At 42.7% G+C, this 25,481-nt stretch overlaps 1 protein-coding gene across 3 annotated transcripts in view; it reads right to left on the bottom strand.

Annotated features, from left to right (window-relative positions):
* WDR4 (WDR4 tRNA N7-guanosine methyltransferase non-catalytic subunit) overlaps window positions 1-25,481 on the bottom strand; it is a 34,038-nt gene that overhangs the window by 4,923 nt on the left and 3,634 nt on the right. For 2 of the 3 annotated variants that reach the window (XM_084651394.1, XM_084651393.1), the window contains exons 2-9: window positions 22,825-22,884; window positions 20,063-20,209; window positions 14,418-14,574; window positions 13,675-13,787; window positions 9,337-9,397; window positions 7,244-7,342; window positions 2,699-2,763; window positions 1,200-1,383 (exon numbers count right to left, since the gene is read on the bottom strand). In XM_084651394.1, the coding sequence (XP_084507520.1) occupies window positions 1,200-1,383; window positions 2,699-2,763; window positions 7,244-7,342; window positions 9,337-9,397; window positions 13,675-13,787; window positions 14,418-14,574; window positions 20,063-20,209; window positions 22,825-22,871 (873 nt within the window). In that variant the 5' untranslated portion in view covers window positions 22,872-22,884. Of the gene's footprint in view, window positions 1-1,199; window positions 1,384-2,698; window positions 2,764-7,243; window positions 7,343-9,336; window positions 9,398-13,674; window positions 13,788-14,417; window positions 14,575-20,062; window positions 20,210-22,824; window positions 22,885-25,134; window positions 25,305-25,481 lie in introns of those variants that run through there. The other variant, XM_084651392.1, reaches the window with a different exon arrangement.

The following is a 25,481-nucleotide window of genomic DNA, read 5'->3' as shown; positions in this document are numbered from 1 at the left end:
GGAAGAGGTGAAGGTCCAAGAACACTCCCATGAACCAAATTTAAAATAAACTTTTTCCAACTATATCCCACTCCTCTTAGATTTACAAGGGTGATGAATTTATTGTCTGGAAATCTAATGGCTACTACAGGGAAACTGATAGCTCACATTTCAGCTTTGGTGACTCAGTTCTCAACGGCACAATAACAGATACTAACAACAGGGCCACCACTGTTTCTTCTTTCCTCACAGAGGTTCCTTTTCAGATCGGTACAGAAAAAGGTGGGCAGGGAGCATTTTCCTCCATGCTTTATTTTTCTTCTAGCTCCCTCTTCTTGAAGGCTGCTAGCAGAATCTACACCCTACCACCAAAACCACTTTAGCAATGGAGCTAGCACATTTCTCACTGGGATGGACGGAGACTAGGCGGTTTTCCTGGGCTGCAGCACTATGTCAGCGTGTCACACTCTTCAGTGTGGAAGCTGACACGCGTCCTGTAGAGTCAGTTGGCTGCTGGGACAAGGATAGGGTGGTAGACTACGACCAAGAAACTAGTACAGCTGCTCAGCCTACTACTAGGAAGGTTGAGAGTCTCATTCTTCAGTCAGGCAGTTCCTCTTGCTGCTCCCATTTGAAATCCCTGCTCCCAGCAACTCTTCATCCCCAGCCACTTAGGAGGGAAGCAGTTTTTCAAAACCATAGAGTGTGAGCTCTTACTGGGATTTTGGGAGGAGGGGGAGCTATATTCCCCTATGCTCCCTTTTAGTTTAACCACTGGGTTAGGGTAAAATGATGATGTGGGGAGCTGCAGAGGGACCCCCACCCAGAAAAAAAGTTGGAGAAAGTACAGATTTAAGAGGAGAGTACCGGGTTGTTTTTTTTTTTAAATCAAGTGACAGTCGCGTTTAAGAGCAGAGATGCTAGTTTAAACCAGGTTTAAGGCTGCCAACCATTGTGCAGGTACCTCAATCCTCACTCTTCTAGGTCAGACCTGGGTATCTCCTGAGCAGAGACTGCCAGTCATGCTAAATTCTGTGTTTTGCACAAATGAAGGAAGTAGGATGAGCTTATCTCTGATCAGACCCAGATCTGACCTCAGCTCAGAACTATAATGCATTAAAGCAATTGTGCCATTTAATTTTCATTCAGTTATTCTGCCTTTTGCTGAGGGGACTGGAGCAGACACAAGATATTGGCAATTGTATCAGAGTACATCTAACCTGCCAATGTCCATCCACAGGCCTGTAGAGTAGAAGTGATGCTGCTTTGTTCTCCTGGAGTATCCAGAGCCCACCTGTTTCCTCAAATGCAATGTCCCAGCCTTTATGCTTCAAAGAGATTTGGTGTCTGTAATTTAACTGCTGGGTAGCAGCATCAAATTGGAAGATGTAAACTGTGGGAATACTTTAAACAGAAATAAAATAGAATTACCATTATCACACCCGCCTAGGCAAATCACTTCTACACAGTAAATCGCATCTACTCACTCCAAAATTAGTACCTGAGCAAAATCAGTAGCATTTCAAGTACAACTCTAAAAAAAGAAACTGGCTCCAACACTTACAACTACTTTATTTACAACCCCAGAGGCCAAAGTAGATTGCAGATACCGCAAAATTTAATATTTCTTTCCACGTTACATTAAAGAAAAATCATTCTGAACTGTTTTTTCTAAGGTTAGACTATTTTAAAAGGAAGATTAGCAAAAATAATAAGCCATGTGCTACTAAAGAATGTAGTTTCGTAATCACATGCATCGTTTCACAGCGCAATTTACATTAGAGTTTACAGCTTGAAGGGTAATTAAAGAGCATCAGCAAAAATAAACCACGGTAAGGGGAGTCAGGGATGGCGGGGGGGAGAGTATGCAACTAAGGAGGGCCAAGAAAATGGGCTCTGCGCTGGGGCTGGTGTACAACGGGGAGGCCCAATATCTATCCCCCTGCATCCATGATCTCCACCTACAAAGCTTCCTGAGACCTGTTAAGCCCAGCAGCAGGTGTCTCAGTTCAGTTCATAGGAACAAGGCTCCCTGGCTGGCAAACAAGAGGTTCACCAAAGGGAGAAAGTGTCTCCCTGGTGGAGCTCCCAGCTTCACAGCACAGGCAAGTTAGGGTGCTGTTCTCCTTCTCACCGTACCCAAGCCTGTGTGTCAAGATGGAACTCATTTTGCTAGGCTTAACAGGTCACAACAGCCTGGGAGCTGGGTTCATCAGCAACTCCCTGGCCTCACTGCTCACTAGTACTCTGCTGCATGGCTGAGCCCATATCCTTGGGCCCAATGGGCAGCACAGCCCCTTAGCTGTGGCTCTTAATGCTGTTCTACACTGGTATCTCTGCTGACTTACATTGACTCCTGACCTATAGCACTGTAAAGACTGGGCTCAGACCCAAAGACCCTGGCCTTTGAGAGCTGTTCCACTGAGTCCTGAACTCAAGAGGAGCTAGAGTATACAAAGACTTTATAAAACACTGCAAGAGTTTACTAAACCAAGCAACTTTCGAGCCACCTCTGTTTGAATTGATACTAAGGGCTCTCATTATCCTCAATGCTAAATCCACTGACATGCCCATGATGAAACCCATCCTTTAAGAGTCCACAACAGGACAGCCACTTTAAATTTAGAGAGAGTCAAACTCCCAGCAATGGATGTCTCACTGTCCCCTGCCCTTTCTTGAAATAGCTATAATTTTAGCAACTGTTCCCCTTTATTCTTACCAGTCGCATAAAATGGCAATGTAATTTCCTTGACAACAATAGGCTATTCTCGACACGGCGTATTTCTATCAGGAGGGAAAAAAACACGTCATTATAACCTTAAACACTTAGGGGGGAAATTTAGGTTTAATTTAGGCACTTAATCTATGGAATTTAATGGGGATCTCCATTTTAAAACACAATTTAGTCAAGCTTAAGTTAATAGCTTGACAGTAGTCCTTTCCCCCCAAAATATCACATTTTTGCCTTCCGTGTCCCCCCCACCCCCACAAATAGTCAGCATAACTATCTGAATAATTTAACCAGACATGAAGTCAGCACAGAGCCTACTGAGAGACTCCCAGCGAATAAACAAGCAGGTGCAGCCTAAAGGAGATGACAGCATCATTTTAGCTTTTAAGGACTGTGAATTAGAGGGGAAACATTCACATATTTTAAGTGTCCTTAGCCAGAACGCCACCCTACTGGTTTATAGGTTACATATAACAGGAAGATGATGGCCACCAGGTCTGGTGTAAAAAGGTGAATGCAGTGATGTGTAGCCAATGTTTTTGTAAAGTGGTCTCAAATTTCACCCTTTGATAAACTGACTTCCAGTGGGATGTGTGCTGTAAAAAGGAAGATGAGTGGGACGGGGGAAATGGCTCATTTCAGCAGAAGCACTAATAACCAAGGAGGGAGGTAGCTTTACTGGACAAAGCTGTTAAATTCCTTTGCTGGAAATATTGTACTTCCTGCCTGAAAACTACTGAATATACTGCCTGTGTACCACAGCATTAAGTTTGATTTGAGGGTGGATAGTAATGAAGAACCTGTTGTTGTTTTGTTTCATTTTTAAAAAGGCTGCAAGAATTCTGCCTGGGGTACTTTTTGCAGTCAAGGTGTTTAAAAAAAAAAAAAAAAGGGGGGGGGGGGCGCCAAAACCTTGCTCTTATGTATTTTTAAAAGCCCTGGAGATGTCATCTCTGGAAGGAATAGTTTCCCTATTCAGAGGGGAGGGAATAGCTCAGCTCCAGCAGAACAGGGGAATTATTCCAATCCTTCCTTCACTATGCCGGCAACACTTTAAAAGGGGTTTTTGAGCACCTCTTCTGGCACAACACTGGGTGAATGGTCAGTCATTGCATAGAGTCCCTAATTAACTATGGCTCTGAGCTCAATTCAGGAGCAATCACAGGGTTCCTACTTCTTGAGCTGGCTGTTTGGAGTGCAGGCAGTGTCCCGGGCCTAATGTTTGTACACGTAATTTGGGGAGGAAGCAAGGGATGCATTGCTTTTCAACACCCTGGGTAGTGAGTGTAATGCAAGATGATAACCCCTCTTGCCCAGAGAACCAGATTCATGTAGGTTTGGTTTATAAGCCACAAAAATAGAGACACGAACAGCAGGAAAGAAGGTTACACAGTGGCTTCCATCCATATCTACACCCCACTAGTGATATAAAATATCTTAATTACAAAGAAAGAAAGAATGCACTGTGCAATATCATCTCTAAGCTGAAAATAAAAACCAGGCAGCATGTACTTCCCTCCTCTAATCATCTGTTTAGTCATGAGGGGAACACTTTCTAAAGGTCACTATCAACAGAGAAATAAATTTCAGAGCACTTGAGAACAGATGGGATTGGTCTGTTGCTGCTCTGCAGAAACAATTATTCCATGTTTACACATGGGATCCAGTCTTTCTATACAATACATGGATACTAAATAATTCAAGGTTTAAGATATCGAAGAAGGTGAGGGTGAAGGGTTTGATGAGAGAGGTATTGCAGCTATTAAGAATAGCTCCACAGTTGGGTAAACAGAACTATTTACATTGTGATTTTGTAGAAATGATAGCTTCCCTTGTTGACAAACAGCAGCAGTGGGCTCTCTAGAAAAACAAAGTTGTATTCTAGATCTCCTGCAGCACCAACTCCTATCAGACAATTTGTGGCATAAGTGATGCTAACAGACATAATAGGCAGGGTACGCTTTGTATGTAGATCCAGAAGGGACACTGGTATTAAATGCCCAGCAGCACAGTTCAACTCTTAAATTGTCAGTTTGACAGGTTTTTTTTAATGGCTGTGAAATGAGATCTAGTAACTTATTTAATTGTGGAATAAAATGCAAGCGCTCAAACAACATTTTCTTTTTTGGTTAGGCAAGCCCATGGGACCACTATACTTAGTAAAAAGATAATTCTAATGAAACAATTCATGGTAAACAGGTGTCGCTCCTTTTACTTCAGCCAGCCATCACCTTAAAATTAACCTTTGACATTCTGTTAGAAGCAGTGATCCTGTGAAACACAACAGAAGTATTTGGGTAGAGTTGCACAATTTCTGTTTTGACCTTTAGACAAATGGATCAGATCAGGTGAACACTTGGACTAGATAACCTTAGAAGTCCATGCCCACACTACTGTGGGACTTGTGTATATATAGTTCTGAAACAGTGTTACTGTTCCTTCAAACTGAGTAAATAATTATACCAGTCTGCAGGAGGATGCATTAGTCCAAAAACTGTCTCCAAGGGTTCCTTTCATTAATATTTCATGACAGTTTAAAAACATCAAACTGCTAGTTCCTTTCTGTGGAGGGAGGAAAAGAGCTTTCTAAGGTTTGTCTGCAACGAGACTCTGGATGCAATTAAAAGCAAATTCTAGGTTCAGAGCACTAGATTCTATGATACAGAGGACCAGCTTGAAGGGGCTTACCTATGGATTTGAGAAGGACTTGCACGCTATTCCTCTGACACAGAAGAACTTGCTAAATAACCTTTTCACAACATTTAGAGAGCACTTTTCAAATAAAGATCCCAAAGCTCTTGACAGGTTTTGGCCTCATCCTACAGTCCTTCCACCTGCTCAGCTCCCAGTTAAGTAGATGGGACTGTACATGCAGGCCTGTAGGATGAGGTCATACACAGACCACTTAGAAAATGGCAAACCCTTTAAAGAGAGCCTAGCACTCAGCTGTAGGGAGAGGGTGAAGAATACCTTCTCCAACTGAAACTATAGGGGACTATTAACAATGCAGAATGGAATACTTCACTTGGATTCTAGCCTGGACACTGGGGTAAGAGTGCCTTAGGAGTAATCGGCCACAAGTGGCAAAACCCTCAAGTTTTATCCGACAGTCACTATCTAGAAACCCATGTCTAACACTAGACTGGGACACTAACTGACTAACACAGGGAAAAGTGTCACCTATCTGACTCATATGGAAGAAGATCAAGCCTTGTTGTTTCAATGAAAGACAGAATAGCTAGACCAGAGGTAGGCAGCCTACGGCATGTGAGCTGATTTTTCAGTGGCACTCACACTGCCCGGGTCCTGCCCACCGGTCCGGGGGACTCTGCATTTTAATTTAATTCTTAAACATTTAAAAATTCTTATTTACTTTACATACAACAATAGTTTAGTTATATATTGTAGACTTATAGAAAGACCATCTAAAGACGTTAACATGTATTACCAACACGCAAAACCTTTAAATTAGAGTAAATAAATGAAGACTAGGCACACCGCTTCTGAAAGGTTGCCGACCCTTGAGCTACACAGTCACATAAAAAAACAACAAAAAGAATAACCTACCAAGCAAAAGATGGCTTCCCACAGATACGCAACACATGGATGACTGAACAGGCTAAGTGGTAGCTGGCTCAGATTCACTGCAGATGGCAAGGACAATACTCTGTTGTTCCAGCTGCTAGTATGGAACAAATCATATGTGGAGGCAAGAATGGATACCACCAGATCCAAGAGTTTTCAGTACAAATTAAAATATACTTCAGCGTTTCAATTCAGTAAGGTAATTCCTCTCCTGGTAATTTGTTACAAACATTTTGAAACTTTCTGCTCAAATGTAACTTCCAGGGATGTTAAAGCTATAATTTTACTAGTTTCAAAGTCGCTTCATGTTAGACTTTCAGTTTCACTATCTGCTTAACAATTTTAGGTTTAAGGGCAAGTTTTGTATACCACAGACAAATTGAAAGTTTTGTCTTAATTTCAAACACAAGTTTTGGGATAACTGCAGAAAGCAGAGGGTGGCATTTTCAGAAGTGCCTAAGAGCTTGTCCACATGGCAATTTAGTGCCCAGAAAGCAGATGTTCTTGCTTGCAGTGCACTAACTGGCTGCAAGGACCCTACTACCATCCATTGAAAGTTTCATAGTGCGCTTTGACCTACCATGTTTGCAGGTCAAAGCACACTATAGAACTTTTAGTGTACAGTAGCAAGATCCACACAGACAGCTAGTGCACAGCAAACTAGAGTGCAGCAGATTTACAACCCGGCTTGCTGCACACTAAATTGCTGTGTGGACAAGCCCTTTAATGACTTAGGAGCACAAATTCTGTTTAGTTCTAGTGAGATTTATGTTCCTAAATCCCACTCTTTATGAACTGTGGTTTCTACAACTTAAACAGGATCTCCCACCCACCACCATAAAGAAGAGCTGGTTATAATACTAAACAGTAACAGAACATGTTTTTAAGCCATGGGATTCAGGAGCACAATGAAAGCAGGAGCACACACAACTCATCACATACCCATACCTTGTCATTGTTGGTTGCCTCAGTCTTATTCAAACTGTTTAGATGACAGCAGTGCACTTCTTTCCCACTTTTGTATTCCCAAAGTCTCAGAGTACAATCCTGAATAAATTCAAATGGACGGGTTGATTAACACAAATCACTGGCACAGAGAAGCCAGTCATGGTCTTCAGAAGCTAGCTAAATCATACTTCTCCTCGAGATACTTCATGCATGAGATTCTAAACCCTCAAAGAAACTAGTTAAATGTTCTCAAATTGCAGATGAAGGCATTTTAATGAAAACATAATTCAGCTCAATTCTAAGTTATTCAATCATACCAAAAAGTTATTTTTCTTTGTAGTGGAAATTGGGTTGCTGGATGAGTGGATTTTGAGCATCTCGTAAATAGCACAACAGTAAGTGTGCTACGCACTCACCATCTTAATGACACTCCTCTTAGGTTGCTCTTTCCCTCACCCACCCTCGTACAGTACCCGAATCCTTTGGATTATAAATGTAGTGACGAAGAAAGCCCTCAATGAACTTAGTTATCTTTGAGATTAAACTCTGTTCTGGGAAATATCACTGAAGTTGCCTCCCTATGAACGAAATAAAGCCAGGGGCTAACACGGAAATTGCTCAGAGAGATCTGCGTGGGAACAAAATACAGAACCTGTGGGCATGCAATAGGAAGAAATCAAATAAAAAGATATCACAGTTACCACAACATTACAGACTTCAGTTCTAGAGTGTATTCTCCCCCCTTGTGCAATTCCATTAGTGAGGTTTGAGCTGCATACACATTAATAGAGAATATAGTTTCCCCTCTCAGAGGACTGGAATCACCTCCAATTGTTCATTCTTTCTGGGTCTGGAGTTGTCATGTGGTGCTACTGATAAAAACAACTCTTGCTCTTTCTACAACCACATGACTTACAATTCAGAAAGTCTTGCAAGGAGGAGAAGTTTGATTAAGACTTCAAACACGTTAGTTCATCTAAAAATATCCGGGATTTTAATGCTTATTAATTGTTAGAGGGACATTAACTATCATGGCTGGCTGGTCCACCCAATGTTTAATCTACCTAAATTGTTGAATAGACCCTTGATAATTAATTTGTCAGTACTCTCAAGCAAGAGTTAATCCTGAAGAATTGGTGAGGACTGTGTGATTTCACCATCCCAAAGAACTAGAAATGATGTGAAAAGCAAGAAGAATGCACAGATTAAGATGATGCTACAACCTCACAGAAAGAAGCCTTGGAACAGAGAAACCTTGAGTGCACAGAAGCTGAACACAAAAGTACAGTACAGCTTTTTTTTTAAATCTCTATGAAGAATAAAACCTCAGAAGTGAAAGACAGAAAGAAAAAAAGAAAGAAGTGGATAGGAAACAAAGGTGAGTCACACTAAAAGTGGAGACCAATGGCAACAAGAAAAAGGGTAGTAATATTGAAAATTAACAATATTTAAAATGCATGTGACTATACATTAAGATTAAATTTAAACTAAAAGTAGGCTTAACATGTTCCATTGGACCTTCTAGATACTGTCATTTAGCACTTCAGAACGCTCAGTGCTCATCTTTGAATGCGATTCCTACTCAGAGTAGGATATAGGGCCAGCTAATATGGAGACAGCTAACCATAATTACAACCAAATTCAGATAGGCCAATATTTCCTCCATCCCAAACCTCAGTACTACACCGAGATGAGTATTTCAATACATTTTAGGTCACTACACTGTTCACAGCATTCAGTAACTTGCAGAGCATTCCTGACATTTCTATGAGTTAGTGGAGTTCCGCTTTTAATTAAAAAACTGTTATGGTGAAAGTGCTTCCATCATTAGAAATGTCAATTTCAGTTCTTGTCTGGGGACTAAGAACTAAGTATGTTTTCCCTAATAAGCAATTGGCATTACTGTAAACGGAGATCATATCACCGCTATCTTACTAACAATAGAAAGATCAAACCCAGAGTAGAATCTTGGTGGGAGTGGAACTGAATGCAAGTCTTCCACCTCTACAGAAACCAAATCCTTGCAAAACAAGCAGACAACTGAAGTCTGACTCATAAGACTCTCATTTTTTTCAAAGGACCAGAATACATACCCCAGAAGCTGATAGCATAAGATCTGGATAGTTTGGTATTACAAATATTCTGCTTACAAACCTAAAGGGAAAAATGTTAAGAGTTCAACATTTATGTGTCGTGTCAGTGTAAACAGAGTACCTATATAATAGTAAGCATATTTTAAGGTTACACTGTCATCCATTATGTATATTTTAAGAAGGCAATAGAAAGACGTAAGTTACAGGAAAAAAAGGTAGCTTTTCCCCCTCAGACTAACTGGCAGACAGAGATAGTATATTCATCATATCACTAATATTCCTGGAAAAATATTCCACATAATACAAGAAGTGCTTACTTTATTGAATTCTAGGAATTCTATTGATCCCCTTTTAACTGGGGAAGACAGTGCTGCTTGTGTGAATATGTTTTTAGTCATTTAGATCAGAATATGCACACAGAATTAGATTTACAAATAGATTTATATCATGCTCATGGATCAATTATAAACAAAATTAAAAAACCCCACATACATCAATATAGATTTTGTTTTTAATTAGTGAAGTCAGAGCATCAGCGCATGAGGGTTCCCTCATAGCAGCTGGGGACCATCCAAGGCACCATCTACTCAATTTTAGGGCAACCAATCCATTTAACTATTTCCCCACTGTCCTTTCTAGGATTAGCTGCATCCAGTTAGGAATCCCAGTAACATTAAGGAGCTTATAATACTGCAACTTCCACCAGGATACCCCTTAGGGTCCTTATGAATCCACAAAGAGCTTCCAGAGTTCCTCACTAACCCAGGGGTCATATGCACTAACGTAAAACGCTGCCGTCAATGCACTGCACAGGTTAAAACATAGTGTGAGTTTTGCTTTTGTTTTTTGTTTTTAAAGAGGGAATTCTCGCTTCTGAAAATAAACAATTTAAAGTCAATTAAAATATCAAGTGAATTTTGCTAGTTACAAAGCAGTAACTGCAGGTGCATGGAGGCATAATGCTGCAATTTCAATTACAAAAATAAATTTAAATAAAAATACACACCATTCAAAAACAGGAGAACTCAAGTGAGAAAAGCACTGAATCCCCATCTGATTCATTATCATATTTAAATAATGAATTTTTAGAAGTGTGTGCGCCAATTGTATTAAGTGCCTTTCTATTGTGGAATTGTTAATGGAGTTGTTTGTCCAGGCACACTAGCCCCCACTTACAGGCAATGTCTTTTTTGATCAAAACTCTTATGTTCATTAAAGATACAACTGTTAATACAATAAGCAGAGATCAAACACAACAATGTAAATACACAACAAAAGCCTTGAGTTCAAAGGCTATTTAAGATCTTTGACATTAATTTAAAAATTATGCAGCTTCCAAAGAAATGTCTAAAATCTATGCGGATAAATTCCCGACAGTCAAATGTGATATTAATTAACATTAGTATTAATAAGATATTTAAATATCTTATTTAACTGTATTGTTAGCACTTTATTAAAACTTTTCAGTACAGTGGAGTCACATCTTACGCGGGCGTTAGGTTCTAAGGTCAGCATATAAGATGAAAATTGCGTATAGTCAAAATATCCCTTGAAAATCCCTTAAATCACCCATAAAGTACAGTATACACTAGAATAGGGGTTGGCAACCTACAGCATGTGTACCAAAGGTGGCACATGAGCCGATTTTTAATGGCATGCTGCGGGTCCCGGCCTCTGGCCCCGCTCAGCCCCCTGCCGGCCTGGGTGAGCAGAACCCCAGGCCGGCAGTGGGCTGAGCAGGGCCAGCAGCCAGGATCGCAGCTGCCAGGAGCCAGCAGACGGAACCCCAGACCGGCCACCAGCTGCGCTGAGCCCACTGCTGGCCTGGGGTTCCGTTCACTCAGCCAGCAGCGGGCTGAGCAGGGCCGGTGGCTGGGACCCCAGTGGCAGGAGCCGGCAGACAGAACCCCAGACTGGCAGTGGGCTGAGAGGGGCCGGTGGCCAGGATCCCAGCTGCCAGGAGCCAGCGGACAGAACCCCAGACTGACAGCGGGCTGAGCCACGCAGCCCGCTGCCAGTCTGGGGTCCCAGCCGCCAGCCCCGCTCAGCCTGCTGCTGGTCTGAGGTCCCGGCCACCGGCCCCTTGCCAGTCAGGGTCCCGGCCGCCAGCCCCGCTCAGCCTCCTGCCAGCCTGGGTGAACAGAACCCCAGGCCGGCAGCGGGCTGAGCGGGGCCGGCGGCCAGGATCCCGGCTGCCAGGAGCCAGGGGATGGAATTATTTAAGTTCAGTACCAATGTGGACACAAGAACAAATGGATATAAACTGGTCATCGGGAAGTTTAGACTTGAAATTAGACGAAAGTTTCTAACCATCAGAGGAGTGAAGTTTTGGAATAGCCTTCCAAGGGAAGCAGTGGGGGCAAAAGACCTATCTGGCTTTAAGATTAAACTCGATAAGTTTATGGAGGAGATGGGATGATGGTGATAACATGATTTTGGCAATTAATTGATCTTTAAATATTCATGGTAAATAGGCCCAATGGCCTGTGATGGGATGTTAGATGGGGTGGGATCTGAGTTACTACAGAGAATTCTTCCCTGGGTATCTGGCTAGTGAATCTTGCCCATATGCTCAGGGTTCAACTGATTGCCGTATTTGGGGTCAGGAAGGAATTTTCCTCCAGGGAAGATTGGAAGAGGCCCTGGAGGTTTTTTGCCTTCCTCTGTAGCATGGGGCACGGGTCACTTCCAACAGGATTCTCTGCTCCTTGAAGTCTTTAAACCATGATTTGATGACTTCAATAGCTCAGACATAGGTGAGAGGTTTATTGCAGGAGTGGATGGGTGAGATTCTGTGGCCTGCATTGTGCAGGAGGTCAGACTGGATGATCATAATGGTCCCTTCTGACCTTAATATTTATGAATCTATCTATGAACCCCAGACTGGCAGCGGGCTGAGCCTCTCAGCTCGCTGCCGGCCTGGGGTCCCGGCTGCCAGCCGCACTGAGCCCGCTGCCGGCCTGGGGTTCCATTCACTCAGCCAGCAACGGGCTAAGCGGGGCCAGCGGCTGGGACCCCAGTGGCAGGAGCCAGCGGACGGAACCCCAGACTGGCAAGTGGGCTGAGCCGCTCACCCCGCTGCCAGGCTGGGATACCTGCTGCCGGCCCCGCTCAGCCTGCACTACTTAAATTGTTATTTGTCTTTCTCTCTCTCTTTTTCTTTTTTGCCGAGCACGTATAGTTGAATTCGCATAAGTTAAATCCGCGTAGGATGCGACTCCACTGTAGTTAAATTAGACTGGGCTAAGGTGACTGCAGCATATCCAATAGAGCACCGCTCTCCTAACTCTCCTTTAACTCCTGTTCCTGATGATGTGCGTTGATACCTCATTGCATGTGAATGGGAACAAGTGAAGAAAAACATCTGAAAATATGTGTGTAAGTAGCACCAGAGCCAGACAAGCAGAAGTTTGTGTGTTGCACACGACAGTGCAATGCTATGCAGGGGCGTTTCTCTGGTGCTCACTGTACTATGCCTACGAAGGCCAGAATAATGGAGAACCTCTATTGACCATGATGGAGAACATATGTTAATGTCAAAACAAATCTAAATGGGAAGGCAGTATGTTCTGCAGAAAGCTTTGAAATACCACTGCAATTTCCTGCATATCAGAAGGTTTTCCATAAAAATCTATTCAGATATTTATCTTCCCTCCTGACTGGAGAGGGGATGCTGGGGCAGGGAGCACAAATCTTCCTGTAAGCTAAAGAAGGTGATAAGGGAAGAGAAAGTGCCCTAATTGGAAGTCCCCTATCTAATGCTACTGTTGTGACACCAATAGATAGCAAGGATTGGAGCCCTAAAATCTCTCCATCCAAGCACCACTTTTTTCTGCTGCTCTCTCCTCTTCAGGTACCCATGTCCCTAACCTCAACACTCAATGAGGAGATCAGGGAAAGGAATGAGCACTCTCCCTTTGCTTTTAAACAGGGGAGAGGGAGATGTGCTCCCTGTAATCTCTTTTACTTTGTGCTTCCCCTCTTGTAATCTCTTGTGCTTTGTGCTTCCCCCTCTCTTGCTTTAAACCCTGTTTATATCCTCTTCTCCCTACAGTGAGCTCCCCCCATGTTCTGTCTTGTATATTGATTCAGTTATTATACTTATTGCTGTAGCTCCTTAGGAGCCCTAGTCATGGACCAGGACCCCATCGTGCTAGGTGCTGCACAAACACACAACAAAAAGATGGTCCTTGCCACAAACTAAGTTATAACTGTACCCTGGACTAAAACACTACAGCGTGGGGAGTTTCTTTAATCCAGAATCTAGCTATTGCTCCAAACAGAAACCCCTCTCCTCTAGCCAGCCCTTAAATACAGTGGACAGCTCCACAAACTTACTCTCTGTGCCCCAGACAGAAAGATACGATGTTATGTGGCGCTCTAGTCAAACTGACTCGAATCTTCTCATCTCTGTCCGCAGTTAGGATATACTGGTCATCAGGACTCAGCGCCTGGCATAAAATAAGCACACAGCACAGACAGCTCAGGATGTCTCTGGATGTGCTGCTTTATAACTAATGATTAAGCAATAAATCCAAATACACTAGTTTCATGATTTTGAACGTATCGTGCAAGCAGAAAGCCACAATTTACATTTAGAATGCAAGCCCCAAGCCTTTTTGATAAGTAGTAAAGAAGCAGTAGCCGAAGGCAGGAATATTGTTGAGTTTATCAAAGCCAATAACCTCCAGAAGGCACACAAAGGAAGCCTTGTTGCATTTAAAAATGGACTAAGCACTAAAATATTGCAGTGCCACATTGACAGGCTAGACTGGAAAACCTCCTAAGTGAATTGCATCTAAGTTCTATGATTCCATAATAAAAACAAGAGCTCTTAAAAATTACACTAACGGAAGATCTACTCACTGCATTCTCTCTGCAAACTGTTCTCCCTGCCTCTTGCGTTTGTGTTCTGATAAGAACTCAGAGGGGAAAAAGGTGCTGTTTTTCAGTCTAGCTTACACAAAGAAATGAGGTTTTTTTGAAAGTCATGAACTTGGCATATGAATAACATAATGCTAAAACTTCTTTAAGGGAAAAGAAACAGGTTGCGAGAAAACCCAGTTAATAAACATACATACCACATCCAAGAGCAGGGACAAGTGCCCAAGCTCAACCTTTCCTGCTTTTTGTGGTTCTGTTATTGAATAAGAATAAACATCACCAGACTTGTCTGCAACCAGAATCTTATCCTCTGCAGATGTAATAATCAGAGACGTGCATCTTCTAACAACAGATCTGAAAGAAAAAAAAATGGTCATGATTAGAGATATTCAGAAATTTTGACATGGCCTTTCGGTCCCTGTTTGGGGCAGGTACCTCTTCCTCTTGAGTCATAAGAGTGCAGCATGGCCACCAACTCAGATTTCTTCTGATCAGAAAAAGTCCATCCCTGCTGTGCACACAAGATCAGCATCTGAGCATTCTTCAGCTGTTCACAACTCATTTTCTTCTCTCTTTTCACTATTCCTTTCCTACAGCATTTGCTTTCACTGCAGTTGGCACTCACCAGTTCACACTGCCATAGATCTCACACACTACCACCAACATCACAGTTTCAAGATAACAGCATCTTTAACCACTGGTCCGTTCCAGAAATGTCCCCCCAAGTCTCAGGCCTCTAGTCTTTACCTCTCTGAGCAGAAACCCATGTCCCTCCTTTTTCCAGATCAGAGCTTTAGGTTGCTGTTCACTGCAATTCTACCCAGCAAGCAGGTCTCAGTGAGGCCAGGTCTACACTACAGACCTATATTGGTAGAATTACGTCAAGCAGAGGTGTGAAAAATCCACACCTTTGAGTGCCGTAGTTCTACCAACTTAACCCCCTGTGTAGATGGCTTCTCCCACTGACACAATTACTGCCTCTCGTGGCGGTGGATTAACTACGTTAACGGGAGGAGCTCTCCTATTGGCATAGTAGCAACTTCACTACAGACAAGCTCTCAGGTCAGCCCCTGTGCTTTGCTTTCTCTCCAAAGGCTACGACCAGCATAAGCCAGCAGTGACCACACTACTACTACATGCATACTACAAAACACCTACATACATACTAAAAACTTACCTGAGATCACCCATCAGCCCTATGGAGACCCCAGTAGGTTCCAGTCTAACACTCCAGCAGGTTGGGTCACCCTTTGGACCAAAGGTCATTTGAGTCAAAAAGAAGTCCTCTGAGTCTGTTTAAACTCAGCCTTTTATATAAAAAACACTTTTCCCCTTGGGACTCTGATACCTGTTTGAAGCAATATATGCAAACCACCCCAGAGGGAGACACTTCTCTGCAGCTGTTTACCGTCCAAGGGACGGCAGTTAACACTCCTTTCTATACTACTATGCCTCCCCCCACCCGCCCACTTGCTGTTTTTAGTTCCAGAAAGAGCTGTGGAAACCCTCCCATGTGGAGTTGAATACAATTCTTTGCCTAGTGATACACAGAACATTCATTAATTTAATATGATATAGTCCCCACAGATACTGTGACAGATATTGCAACCACATTCAGTATGATCAGAGACATAAGGTGGATGAGGTCATATTTTTTGGACCAACTTCTGTTGGTGAAAGAGACAAGCTTTTGAGCTATCTTCTTCATGTCTGGAAAAGGTCTCGGTGTCACAGCTAAATAGAATAGTGGAACAGATTGTTTACAGTAAGTAGTTAACACATATTGTAAGAGAACATCAAGCTGAAGTGGCCTGTTAACACCTCTGCAGTCATAGGACCAAAAAAAAAGGAGGATTAGTGGGTTACAGTTTGTTGTAATAAACCATAAATCCAATGTCTTTACTAAGACCATAATTGTTAGTGTCTACTAAAGTTATTAAGCTCTCAGGCTCGTCTTTTGAAAGTGTTGTGCAGGTTTCCTTTGAGGATGAGAACGGAGAGGTCAAATACAGAATGATCGTTTTGTGATGTGTTCGCCTACAGGTGAAATGGTGTGTTCATCTTTTATTATTTTTCTTTGAGATTTCATTTGAGAGAATAGCGATACTTTGGTTTCACCCACATAATTGTTATTGGGGCATTTAGTGAATTGGAATGACCATGTATGACTATTGTAACGCACGTGTATGAAGGGGCATACTGAACGTTGTATGTGTAAACCTAATTTTGGCATTTCCTGACTTCCTTGTTTAACTATGCAGGCTTAATGTTCTCCAAAGGCATCTCACAAAACTGGGTGACTGAGCAACAAAATGGTAAATGAAATTCAATATTGATAAATGCAAAGTAATGCATATTGGAAAACATAATCCTAACTATACATACAAAATGATGGGGTCTAAATTAGCTGTTACCACTCAAGAAAGAGATTGTAGAGTCATTGGGGTAGTTCTCCAAAAACATCTGCTCACTGTGCAGCGGCAGTCAAAAAAGGCAGAATCTTAGGAACCAAAAGGAAAGGAATAGATAACAAGAGAGTAACTTTCAAAGTGCCACTATATAAATCCATGGTATGCTCACAGCTTGAATATTGCCTGCAGTTCTAGTCACCCCATCTCAAAAAGAGATATATTATAAATGGAAAAAGATACAGAGAAGGGCAACAAAAATGATTAAGGGTATGGAAGCTGTTCCATATGCGGAGAGATTAAAAGGGCTGGGACTATTCAACCTGGAGAAAAGACGACCAAGGAGGGATATGATGGATGTCTACCAAACCATGAATGATATGAAGAAAGTGAATAAGGAAGCTTCATTTATTTATCCCTTCACATAATAGAGGAACCAATGAAATTAACAGGTAGCAGGTTTAAAAAACAAACAAAAAGGAAGTACTTCTTCACACAATCAACCTGTGGAACTTGTTAGCCAAGATGGTCAGGGAGGCAACCTCAATGCTCTAGGTATCCCTAAACCTCTGACTGCCAGAAGCTGGGACTGGACAACAGGGGATGGATCACTTGAGGATTGCCCTGTTCTGTTCATTCCTTTTGAAGCAACTAGCATTGGCTACTGTTGGAAGACAGGTTACTGGGTTAGATGGACCATTGGTCTGATCCAGTATGGCCGTTCTTATTTTCCAAATAAAATTGGATAGACTTGCCTAATATAAAATAAAAAACACACGAACAAAACGTGCATAAAAACTATGGGGAGGGAGACTTGGAAGCTCTTCTGATTTTCAGTATCTTGTCAATAACGTGTAAATTCCAGGTACTGGTGCTATTTGGCTAGCCACCACCAGAACACCCTGTCTCATGCATCTTACTGCAAGACGAAGCCCCTCTGATGTGAGTCTTAGGAACATCATAGCTAGATAAATTTGCATCATCCCCAGCTTTGCAGCTCTTAAGGTGCACAGAAGGGAGCAGACTCAGATGAACCTTACCCATAGCAGACTCCCTCATCCTTTTGCACCTTATGAGGTTCTTATGGAGATTTGCAAGAAATAAGACAAGGGCTCAGCTATGCACTTGTAGTACACTTAGTCACCAGGATTTAAGTTCAGAGTTTCCCTTGCAACAGCTGATAGCCACTTAAGCCAATACAGGATCAATAGTTTGTGATTATGATTAAGGTTAAGATTTTATCATGGTTATTTTTAGTAAAAGTCACAAACAGGTCATAGGCAATAAACAAAAATTCACGGAGCCCATGACCTGTCCATTACTTTACTAAAAATAACCAGGGGGCAGGGCTAGGTAGGGGGAGGAATGGAGTGGGGGTGGGGGGAAAGGGAGGATGCTGCTTGCCATGGCCACACACAGCCCCTGCTCCCCTGCAGTTGCAGGACAGGGATGTGCAACCCCCACCAGGCAAGGGGTGTGTGGCCCCATTCTGCAGTTCCCACTAGGTGAGGGGTGTGTGGCCCCCTGCTGCAGCCCCCACCAGATGAGGGGCGCTGTGGGGCTGAGGCATGCGGCCCCAGCTGCAGTCCTCGCCAAGCCTAGGATGCCACGGAGCTGGGGCGCACAGCCCCGGCTGCAGCCCCCAGTGGAAGTCATAGGGCTGGAGCTGCAGGGTTCTGGTTTCAGCCAGCTCCAAAGCAGGGGCACACAGTCCTGTCAAATTTCGTGCAGTAAAACGTGATCTAAAACTGCAGAATTATGTGCCAGCAACAAAGTCACACATTCTGAAGGTATATTTACACTACAATTAAAAATCCATGGCTGGCCCATGCCAGCTGACTCGGGCTCAGAGAGCTTAGGCTAAGGGGCTGTGTAATTGCAGTGTAGAGGTTCGGGCTCAGGCTGGCGCCCCAAGTCTAGGACCCTGCGAGGTGTGAGGGTCCCACAGCTCAGGCTGCAGCTGGAGCCCAAATGTTTATACCAAAATATAAACAGCCCCTTAGCTCGAGCCCCATGAGCCTAAGTCGGCTGGCACAGGCCAGCTGCGGGTTTTTTAAATCGCAGTGTAGACATACCCTGAGATGCTAATTAGATATCTGTGACCATGGTTTTCCACAGTGAAAAAGTACTGATCAGAAAGTGATGCAGGAGCTCATCAACTTATCACTTCTCAATTTTTAATGTGTACATTTACTTTTTATAAGACTGACCAAAAGAGATTAGAGCATTGTTTATTTACCTGTGTACATGACTGCACCATGCAATTATTCCATTTCTCCTTTTCTTTGTGTAGGTCTCCAACGCAGCAAGAGAGAACAAACATTTTTAAAATGGGAAAATGTGGTTGTCAGAAGGTTTCGGGGTGGACTCAAGGTCGACTCAATAGCAGGGGACTCGAGGGCAGATGTAATACTTGAAACTACTTCAATGCTTTATAAGGTTGTTTTTTGTTGCAAGCTGATGTTACTTTAATTTATTAGGGTGCATATAACCCTAATCACAAGAAAAGAAGGATGAGCTTGAGGTTAAAGCACTATAATGGGAGTTCCTTTCTATTTCTAGATCTGCTACAGACTTCCTATATGACACTGGGCAAAACACTAAAGGTCCATCATCACCACAGGTAGAACTGAAGGGGGAATCCAATAATACAGTTCCATTCTGCTCTGTAGATGGGATAAGAATCTAGTATTCTTCAGAGATCAATGTAAGTGGAAACTTCATTTGCCAAGACTTTGCTTTTGAAAAGTCCTACTGTGTCTTCATATTGAAAACTATCACAATCAGCAGAGAAAGATTTATTACAGGAGGACCTCTAGTGGACAGCAAGAGATTGTACTTCTTTCAAAAGGAGGGGGTTAGAGAAGAGAAGGCATGCAATGCATAACTTGTACATAAGGACAGATTTTTAGAACAGCCTCCAGAAGCTCCCTAACAGCCTCTTTCCCGCAAACCTATCTTGGATTACGTCGGTAGCTGGAGTAGTGCTCAGGTTAATAAGTGTGTGGTTCTTTAAGGTTTAGTGTTCACACAGAGCAGAGAGGGGCTCAGTTTTTAAATATCCAAAAGATACTTTTTGTAACAAGTGAAGAGATTTTTTTTCTTGTATCCTTGGCCAAAAGCTTGCCTTCCCAAAGCTAGTGAGGTGTACACATTTTAATGGGCTTTTGCAGAAAAAAAAAGGAAGAAAATGGAGGAAAACTGAAAACTTTTAGAGGGAAGCTTATAGAGTACAGACACCATTTCCAGCTTAACCTCTTAACATTGGCCCCTCAGTTCCACCAGCATTAAATTCACTCAAGCAAGTTAGAGGAAAGAAGGAGAAGCCAGTAGTAACAAACAGCTGTGCTCCAAATCCTGCCATTTTAAAACTGTAAATATCAGCAGTCATTCCAATTTATAATACACAGACACTCAATATTCTGCTTCCTTACCTGACACTCAGGCATTCCCAGCAAGGCTTAGTACGAAAAAGAACCAGACGTTTGTTGTCATCAGTCAAAGCAAAATAGCCTCCTGATGAGGAGAAGGCAAAAGCAAGAATATCATCACTTGCTTTAACTCCTGGCTGTCCATCCTGTCTAAAATACAGAAAGCAGAAGATAGTTTATTCATGAACAGACAGCTTTAAACATTTACTTAAAAGAGAAACTTGTCATCAAAATGCCAACAGCGTTAATCGCGACTAATCGCAGTTTTAATCGCAGTTAAACAACAGAATCCAAATTGAAATGTATTCAATATTTTGAATGTTTTTCTACATTTTCAAATATATTGGCTTCAATTCCAACACAGAATTCAAAATATACAGTGCTCACTTTATATTTCTTTTTGAATACAAGTATTTGCACTGTAAAAAACCAAAAGAAATAATCTTTTTCAATTCACCTAATACAAGTACTGTAGTGCAATCTCTTTATCACGAAAGTGCAACTTACAAATGTAGATTTTTTTTTCTGTTACATAACTGCACTGAAAAACAAAACAAGGTAAAACTTTAGAGCTTTCAAGTCCACTCAGTCCTACTTCTTGTTCAGCCAACTGCTAAGACAAACGAGTTTGTTTACATTTACGGGAGATAATACTGCCTGCTTCTTATTTACAGTGTCACCTGAAAGTGAGAACAAGCATTCGCATAGCACTTTAGCATATCTGGCACGTAAATACCTTGCAATGCTGGCTACAAAATGATTCATATGCCCCTTCATGCTTCAGCCACCATTCCAGCTTCCATGCTGATGACGCTCATTAAAAAAATAATGAGTTAATTAAATTTGTTACTGAACTCCTTGGGGTGAATTGTATATACCTCCTGCTCTGTTTTACCCACTTTCTGCCATGTTTCATATTATAGCGGTCTCGGATGATGACCCAGCACATGTTGTTCGATTTAAGAACACTTTCACTGCAGATGTGACAAAACACAAAGAAGGTACCAATGTGAGATTTCTAAAAATAGCTACAGCACTGGACCCAGGGTTTAAGAATCTGAAGTGCCTTCCAAAATTTGAGAGGGACAAGATGTGGAGAATGCTTTCAGAAGTCTTAAAAGAGCAATACTCCGATGCAGAAACTACAGAACCCGAACCACCAAAAAAGAAAATCAGTCTTCTACCATTGGCATCTGATTCAGATGATGAAAATGAACATGCATTGGTTCACACTGTTTTGAATAGTTATTGAGCAGAACCTGTCATCAGCATGGACGCATGTCCTCTGGAATGGTGGTTGAAGCATAACAGGACATACAAATCTTTAGCATATCTGGCATGGAAATATTGTGCAATGCCGGCTATGACAGTGCCATGCGAACGCCTGTTCTCACTTTCAGGTGACACTGTAAATAAGAAGCAGGCAGCATTATATCCCCCAAAATGTAGACAAACGTGTTTGTCTTAGCTATTAGCTGAACAAGAAGTAGGACTGAGTAAACTTGTAGGCTCTAAAGTTTTGCACTCTTGTTTTTCAGTGCAGTTATATAACAACAACAACAAAAATCTACATTTGTAAGTTGCACTTTCATGATAAAGAGAGTGCACTACAGTACTTGTAATGGGGGAACTGGAAAATACTGTTTCTTTTGTTTTCTTTACAGTGCAAATATTTTTAATAAAAATATAAAGTGAGCACTGTACATTCTGTATTCTGTGTTGTAATTAAAATCAATATATTTGAAAATGTAGAAAACATCCAAAAATACTTAAATAAATGGTATTCTATTATTGTTTAACAGCGCGATTAATCACATGATTAATCACGATTAATTTTTTTTAATTGCTTGACTGCCCTAATACCTAAACTAAATCTAGAAAGTTAGATCTAAATTCCATGTATTCAAAAGAAAATAATTAAAACAATATCTAGAGGGGTATAGTCAACCAGAAATCTAATATTAAAATAGGACTTTGAAGTACTGTACCTGCACTTAAATAGCTACCTACGTTTTTGTAGCTTTATAATCAGGTTTTCCTATTTTGAAAGTTTCTCTCTCCTGTTTCCGTGGAAAAGACTGAAACCAACAAGAGGAAACAGACTGTGGGTCCAGTCCTGCATCAATATCTGCTTACATGTGTGCTGAGGTCTGTGCTGGCAGACCTTGATGTTGGATCAAAATCTAAGCAGGGGAAACATCAGAACTGACTATAGGTAAAGTACTGTCCAATGCTCCAAGTACAACCAAAAGATAGATTTCTCACCCACCCTAATTTCTTTTCAATTCTTGTAAGTTTAAATCAGGGGTCAGCAACCTTTGGCACGCACATCCCTTGGCCCACACCACTTCCTGCAGCCCCCATTGGCCCGGAACGGCAAAGTGCGGCCAGTGGGAGCTGCGATCGGCCAAACCTGCAGATGCTACAGGTAATCAAACCGTCCCAGCCCGCCAGCAGATTTCCCTGACGGGACGCATGCCAAACGCTGCTGATCCCCGGTTTAGATAAAATCACATAGAAGCACTGATTAAGTTGCCCATGTTCCTTCTAAACAATCTTTCACCATCATACCCACTCTAAGCAAGAGTAAGACTCAAAATACATAAGTTAACAAAACAGATGACACACAACTAGAAATTAAGCCAGTCATCTCACATCACTAGGCATTCCTAATTTATTCACTTTATTCTACTTGACACCACATCATCAGAGGAAGTGATCCACCCTCTGAAAAGGTAGTAAAGAGTTTATACAAAATCTCTCACCCTCTGTCTTCTTGAGACTTCTTGCCTGCAGTGATGCAGTCATACATGAAGAGATCAACACTGGAAATAAAAGGGTTAACAAAAAAAGAATCACTGTTTTCCCATGAAGGGTGCCGATTCATTTGTAATGCACCATAGTATTTTACTTTATTAGGTCTCCTTGCCTCCGCTGCCAACATCCCCTGGCACCTCAAAGGCATCCCCAGATTACTCATCAGTTGTTGAAGTCTGGCATCTCATATCCCACATGCAAACCAACCAGAAGCCATTAGTCGATACGAAAGCAACTGCGATTTTTTTTCCTGTGAAAAACTGAATTTTACACTTCTACTAGTCTCTCAATTGTATTTGCCATCTGCTCTTGAATCTCTGTTTTGGCATTTACTGTGATTCCAGAAATCAATGTGACAAGCATAACCTCATTCTGTACAAGCTGCCAGGAATCATAAAGACTGGTAAGATTAAAATGTTATTCTTTGTACATGAATAATTTGTGTAACAAATATCCATATACTCCTGTGACTGGAGATTGAGAAATCAAGGCCTTGCATTGTCCAGCATGTGCATGCTTGTTTACCTTATCTTGCTATGCTATCTGCGTAGCCCTTGGGAGAAGATCCTTCTACTGAAGGATGGTGCAATAAGCACACAAACAAACTAAGCATGCTGGCTCTAGTGTTGCTGGGTAATCCAGTGGTGTAGTTATTGTAACAATGTTGCATGGATAATACTTATTCAGAACATGTTTAAATCCTATCAAGATTTTATTTTGGGCCTTTTAAAAGAAATGCCTTCAACTTTAAAAAAGAGGTAAGTAGGAATTTTTAACCTTTCATAGTTAGAAGTAATACCTAAAATTTGAGAAATTAGAGGGAAAATACTGCTTTTTCAGTTTTAGATACCAATCCGGCAAATACTTGAGCTCAGACTTAATTGGATAGACATGAATAGTACCCACTGAAGTCAGTGAAACTAATTATATACATGTATCAGAGTAGCAGCCATGTTAGTCTGTATCCGCAAAAGTAAAAGTAGTACTTGTGGCACCTTAGAGACGAACACATTTCTTTGAGCATAAGCTTTCGTGATACATGCAGTGTATGTATTTGCAGGATTAGGGATGTACCTTGAGCATGACAACAAAGAAATGTGTTCGTCTCTAAGGTGCCACAAGTACTTCTTTTCTTTTTGCTGATACAGACTAACACAGCTGACACTCTGATACATGTATCAGTTTCACTGACTTCAGTGGGTACTATTCATGTCTATCCAATTAAGTCTGAGCTCAAGTATTTGCCGGATTGGTGTCTTAAACTGAAAAAGCAGTATTTTCCCCCTAATTTCTCAAATTTTAGGTATTACGTCTAACAATTTGTTAATCTCTAAAATGCCACAAGTACTCCTTTTCTTTTTGCGAATACAGACTAACAGGGCTGCTACTCTGAGAAGCATGTGTATAATCAGTTTCACCATTTCCCCTGTTGTAGGAGTCTCTCTCTCATAGTAACAGCAGAACAACATTTAAGATGCAGTGTGATCTAAAACTACCAAAAATAATAGCAGAGTCAGAGGATACTTTAACACCTGACCGTACTGATAACCAACTTTTGATAACCGATAAAGTGAGCTGTAGCTCACGAAAGCTCACGCTCAAATAAATTGGTTAGTCTCTAAGGTGCCACAAGTCCTCCTTTTCTTTTTGCGACTACAGACTAACACGGCTGCTACTCTGAAACCAACTTTTTAAAGTGATTAAGTTTCAAGTGGCTGGAGCCTCTTTAACGATACAGACTAACGCAGCTGCTACTGTAACGTCAGCAAGTATCCCTTTAAACAATGCCCAGATATATTCAGAATTAGCAAGGTGTAAGAATAAGCAACATACAGGGTAGTCAAATAAAGTCACACAGTTAATAAAGTTACGTTCATCTGCACTCGGGCCGGGAATTGGCCCTCAGCTAGCTTTAAAGGGACTGAAAGGCCACCTGGAGCCAAGGGGGCAGGGCTGCTGCTCCTGAACTCCCAGGGAAGAGGGGGAGGCCCTTACGCAGACATCTCATTGGTCGGGGTGGGGTTTAAAGACCGGACACGTCGCCCCGCAGGCTCCCCAGCCCGCCATGCACACGCGCAGCGGGAGGCCGCGTCTCGTTCCACGCGCCCCCCACCCCACGGGGAGGGGACAAGCCTTGCCCGGGTCGGGCTCTCGCGCTGCCGGACGGCGAGCCGCGCTCAGCATCCACCCGGCGGCGGCGGCCGCCGCCGCCTCCCCCCGTCCCCGGGCAGCGCCCGGCCCCCGCGGCCCGCACTGACCTGGGCTCCTGGTAGCGAGCAGCCAGGAAGCGGCTCCCGCCGCTGGCAGCCATCAGGGCTCCGCATAGCGCCAGCCCCGGGCCGCGACCCCCGGCCGCCGCCGGCTCCATGCGGGCGCCGCCCACGTGCGCCCCCCGCAGCCGCGGTTGACCGAGTAGCCGACGCGGGGCGTGGACGTCACACCCCAAAGCGCGCTGACTAGTGACGTACAGGGGACACCTCCCCTCCGCTGTGGGGGCCCGGGGGTGGCGCCTGCGCAGTAACGCACGGAAGGGCGAGGCCAGCGGCAGCGGGGGAGCAGCACGCGCTGGACACACGCAGTCCTCGTTCGCTCCCGCGCTCGTGCG

This window comes from Lepidochelys olivacea (genome assembly GCF_965140295.1).
Source record: "Lepidochelys olivacea isolate rLepOli2 genome assembly, chromosome: 1".
Classification (NCBI taxonomy): domain Eukaryota; kingdom Metazoa; phylum Chordata; order Testudines; family Cheloniidae; genus Lepidochelys; species Lepidochelys olivacea.
The sequence above is the reverse complement of the archived record's forward strand: the minus strand, read 5'-3'. Positions and strand labels throughout refer to the sequence as shown.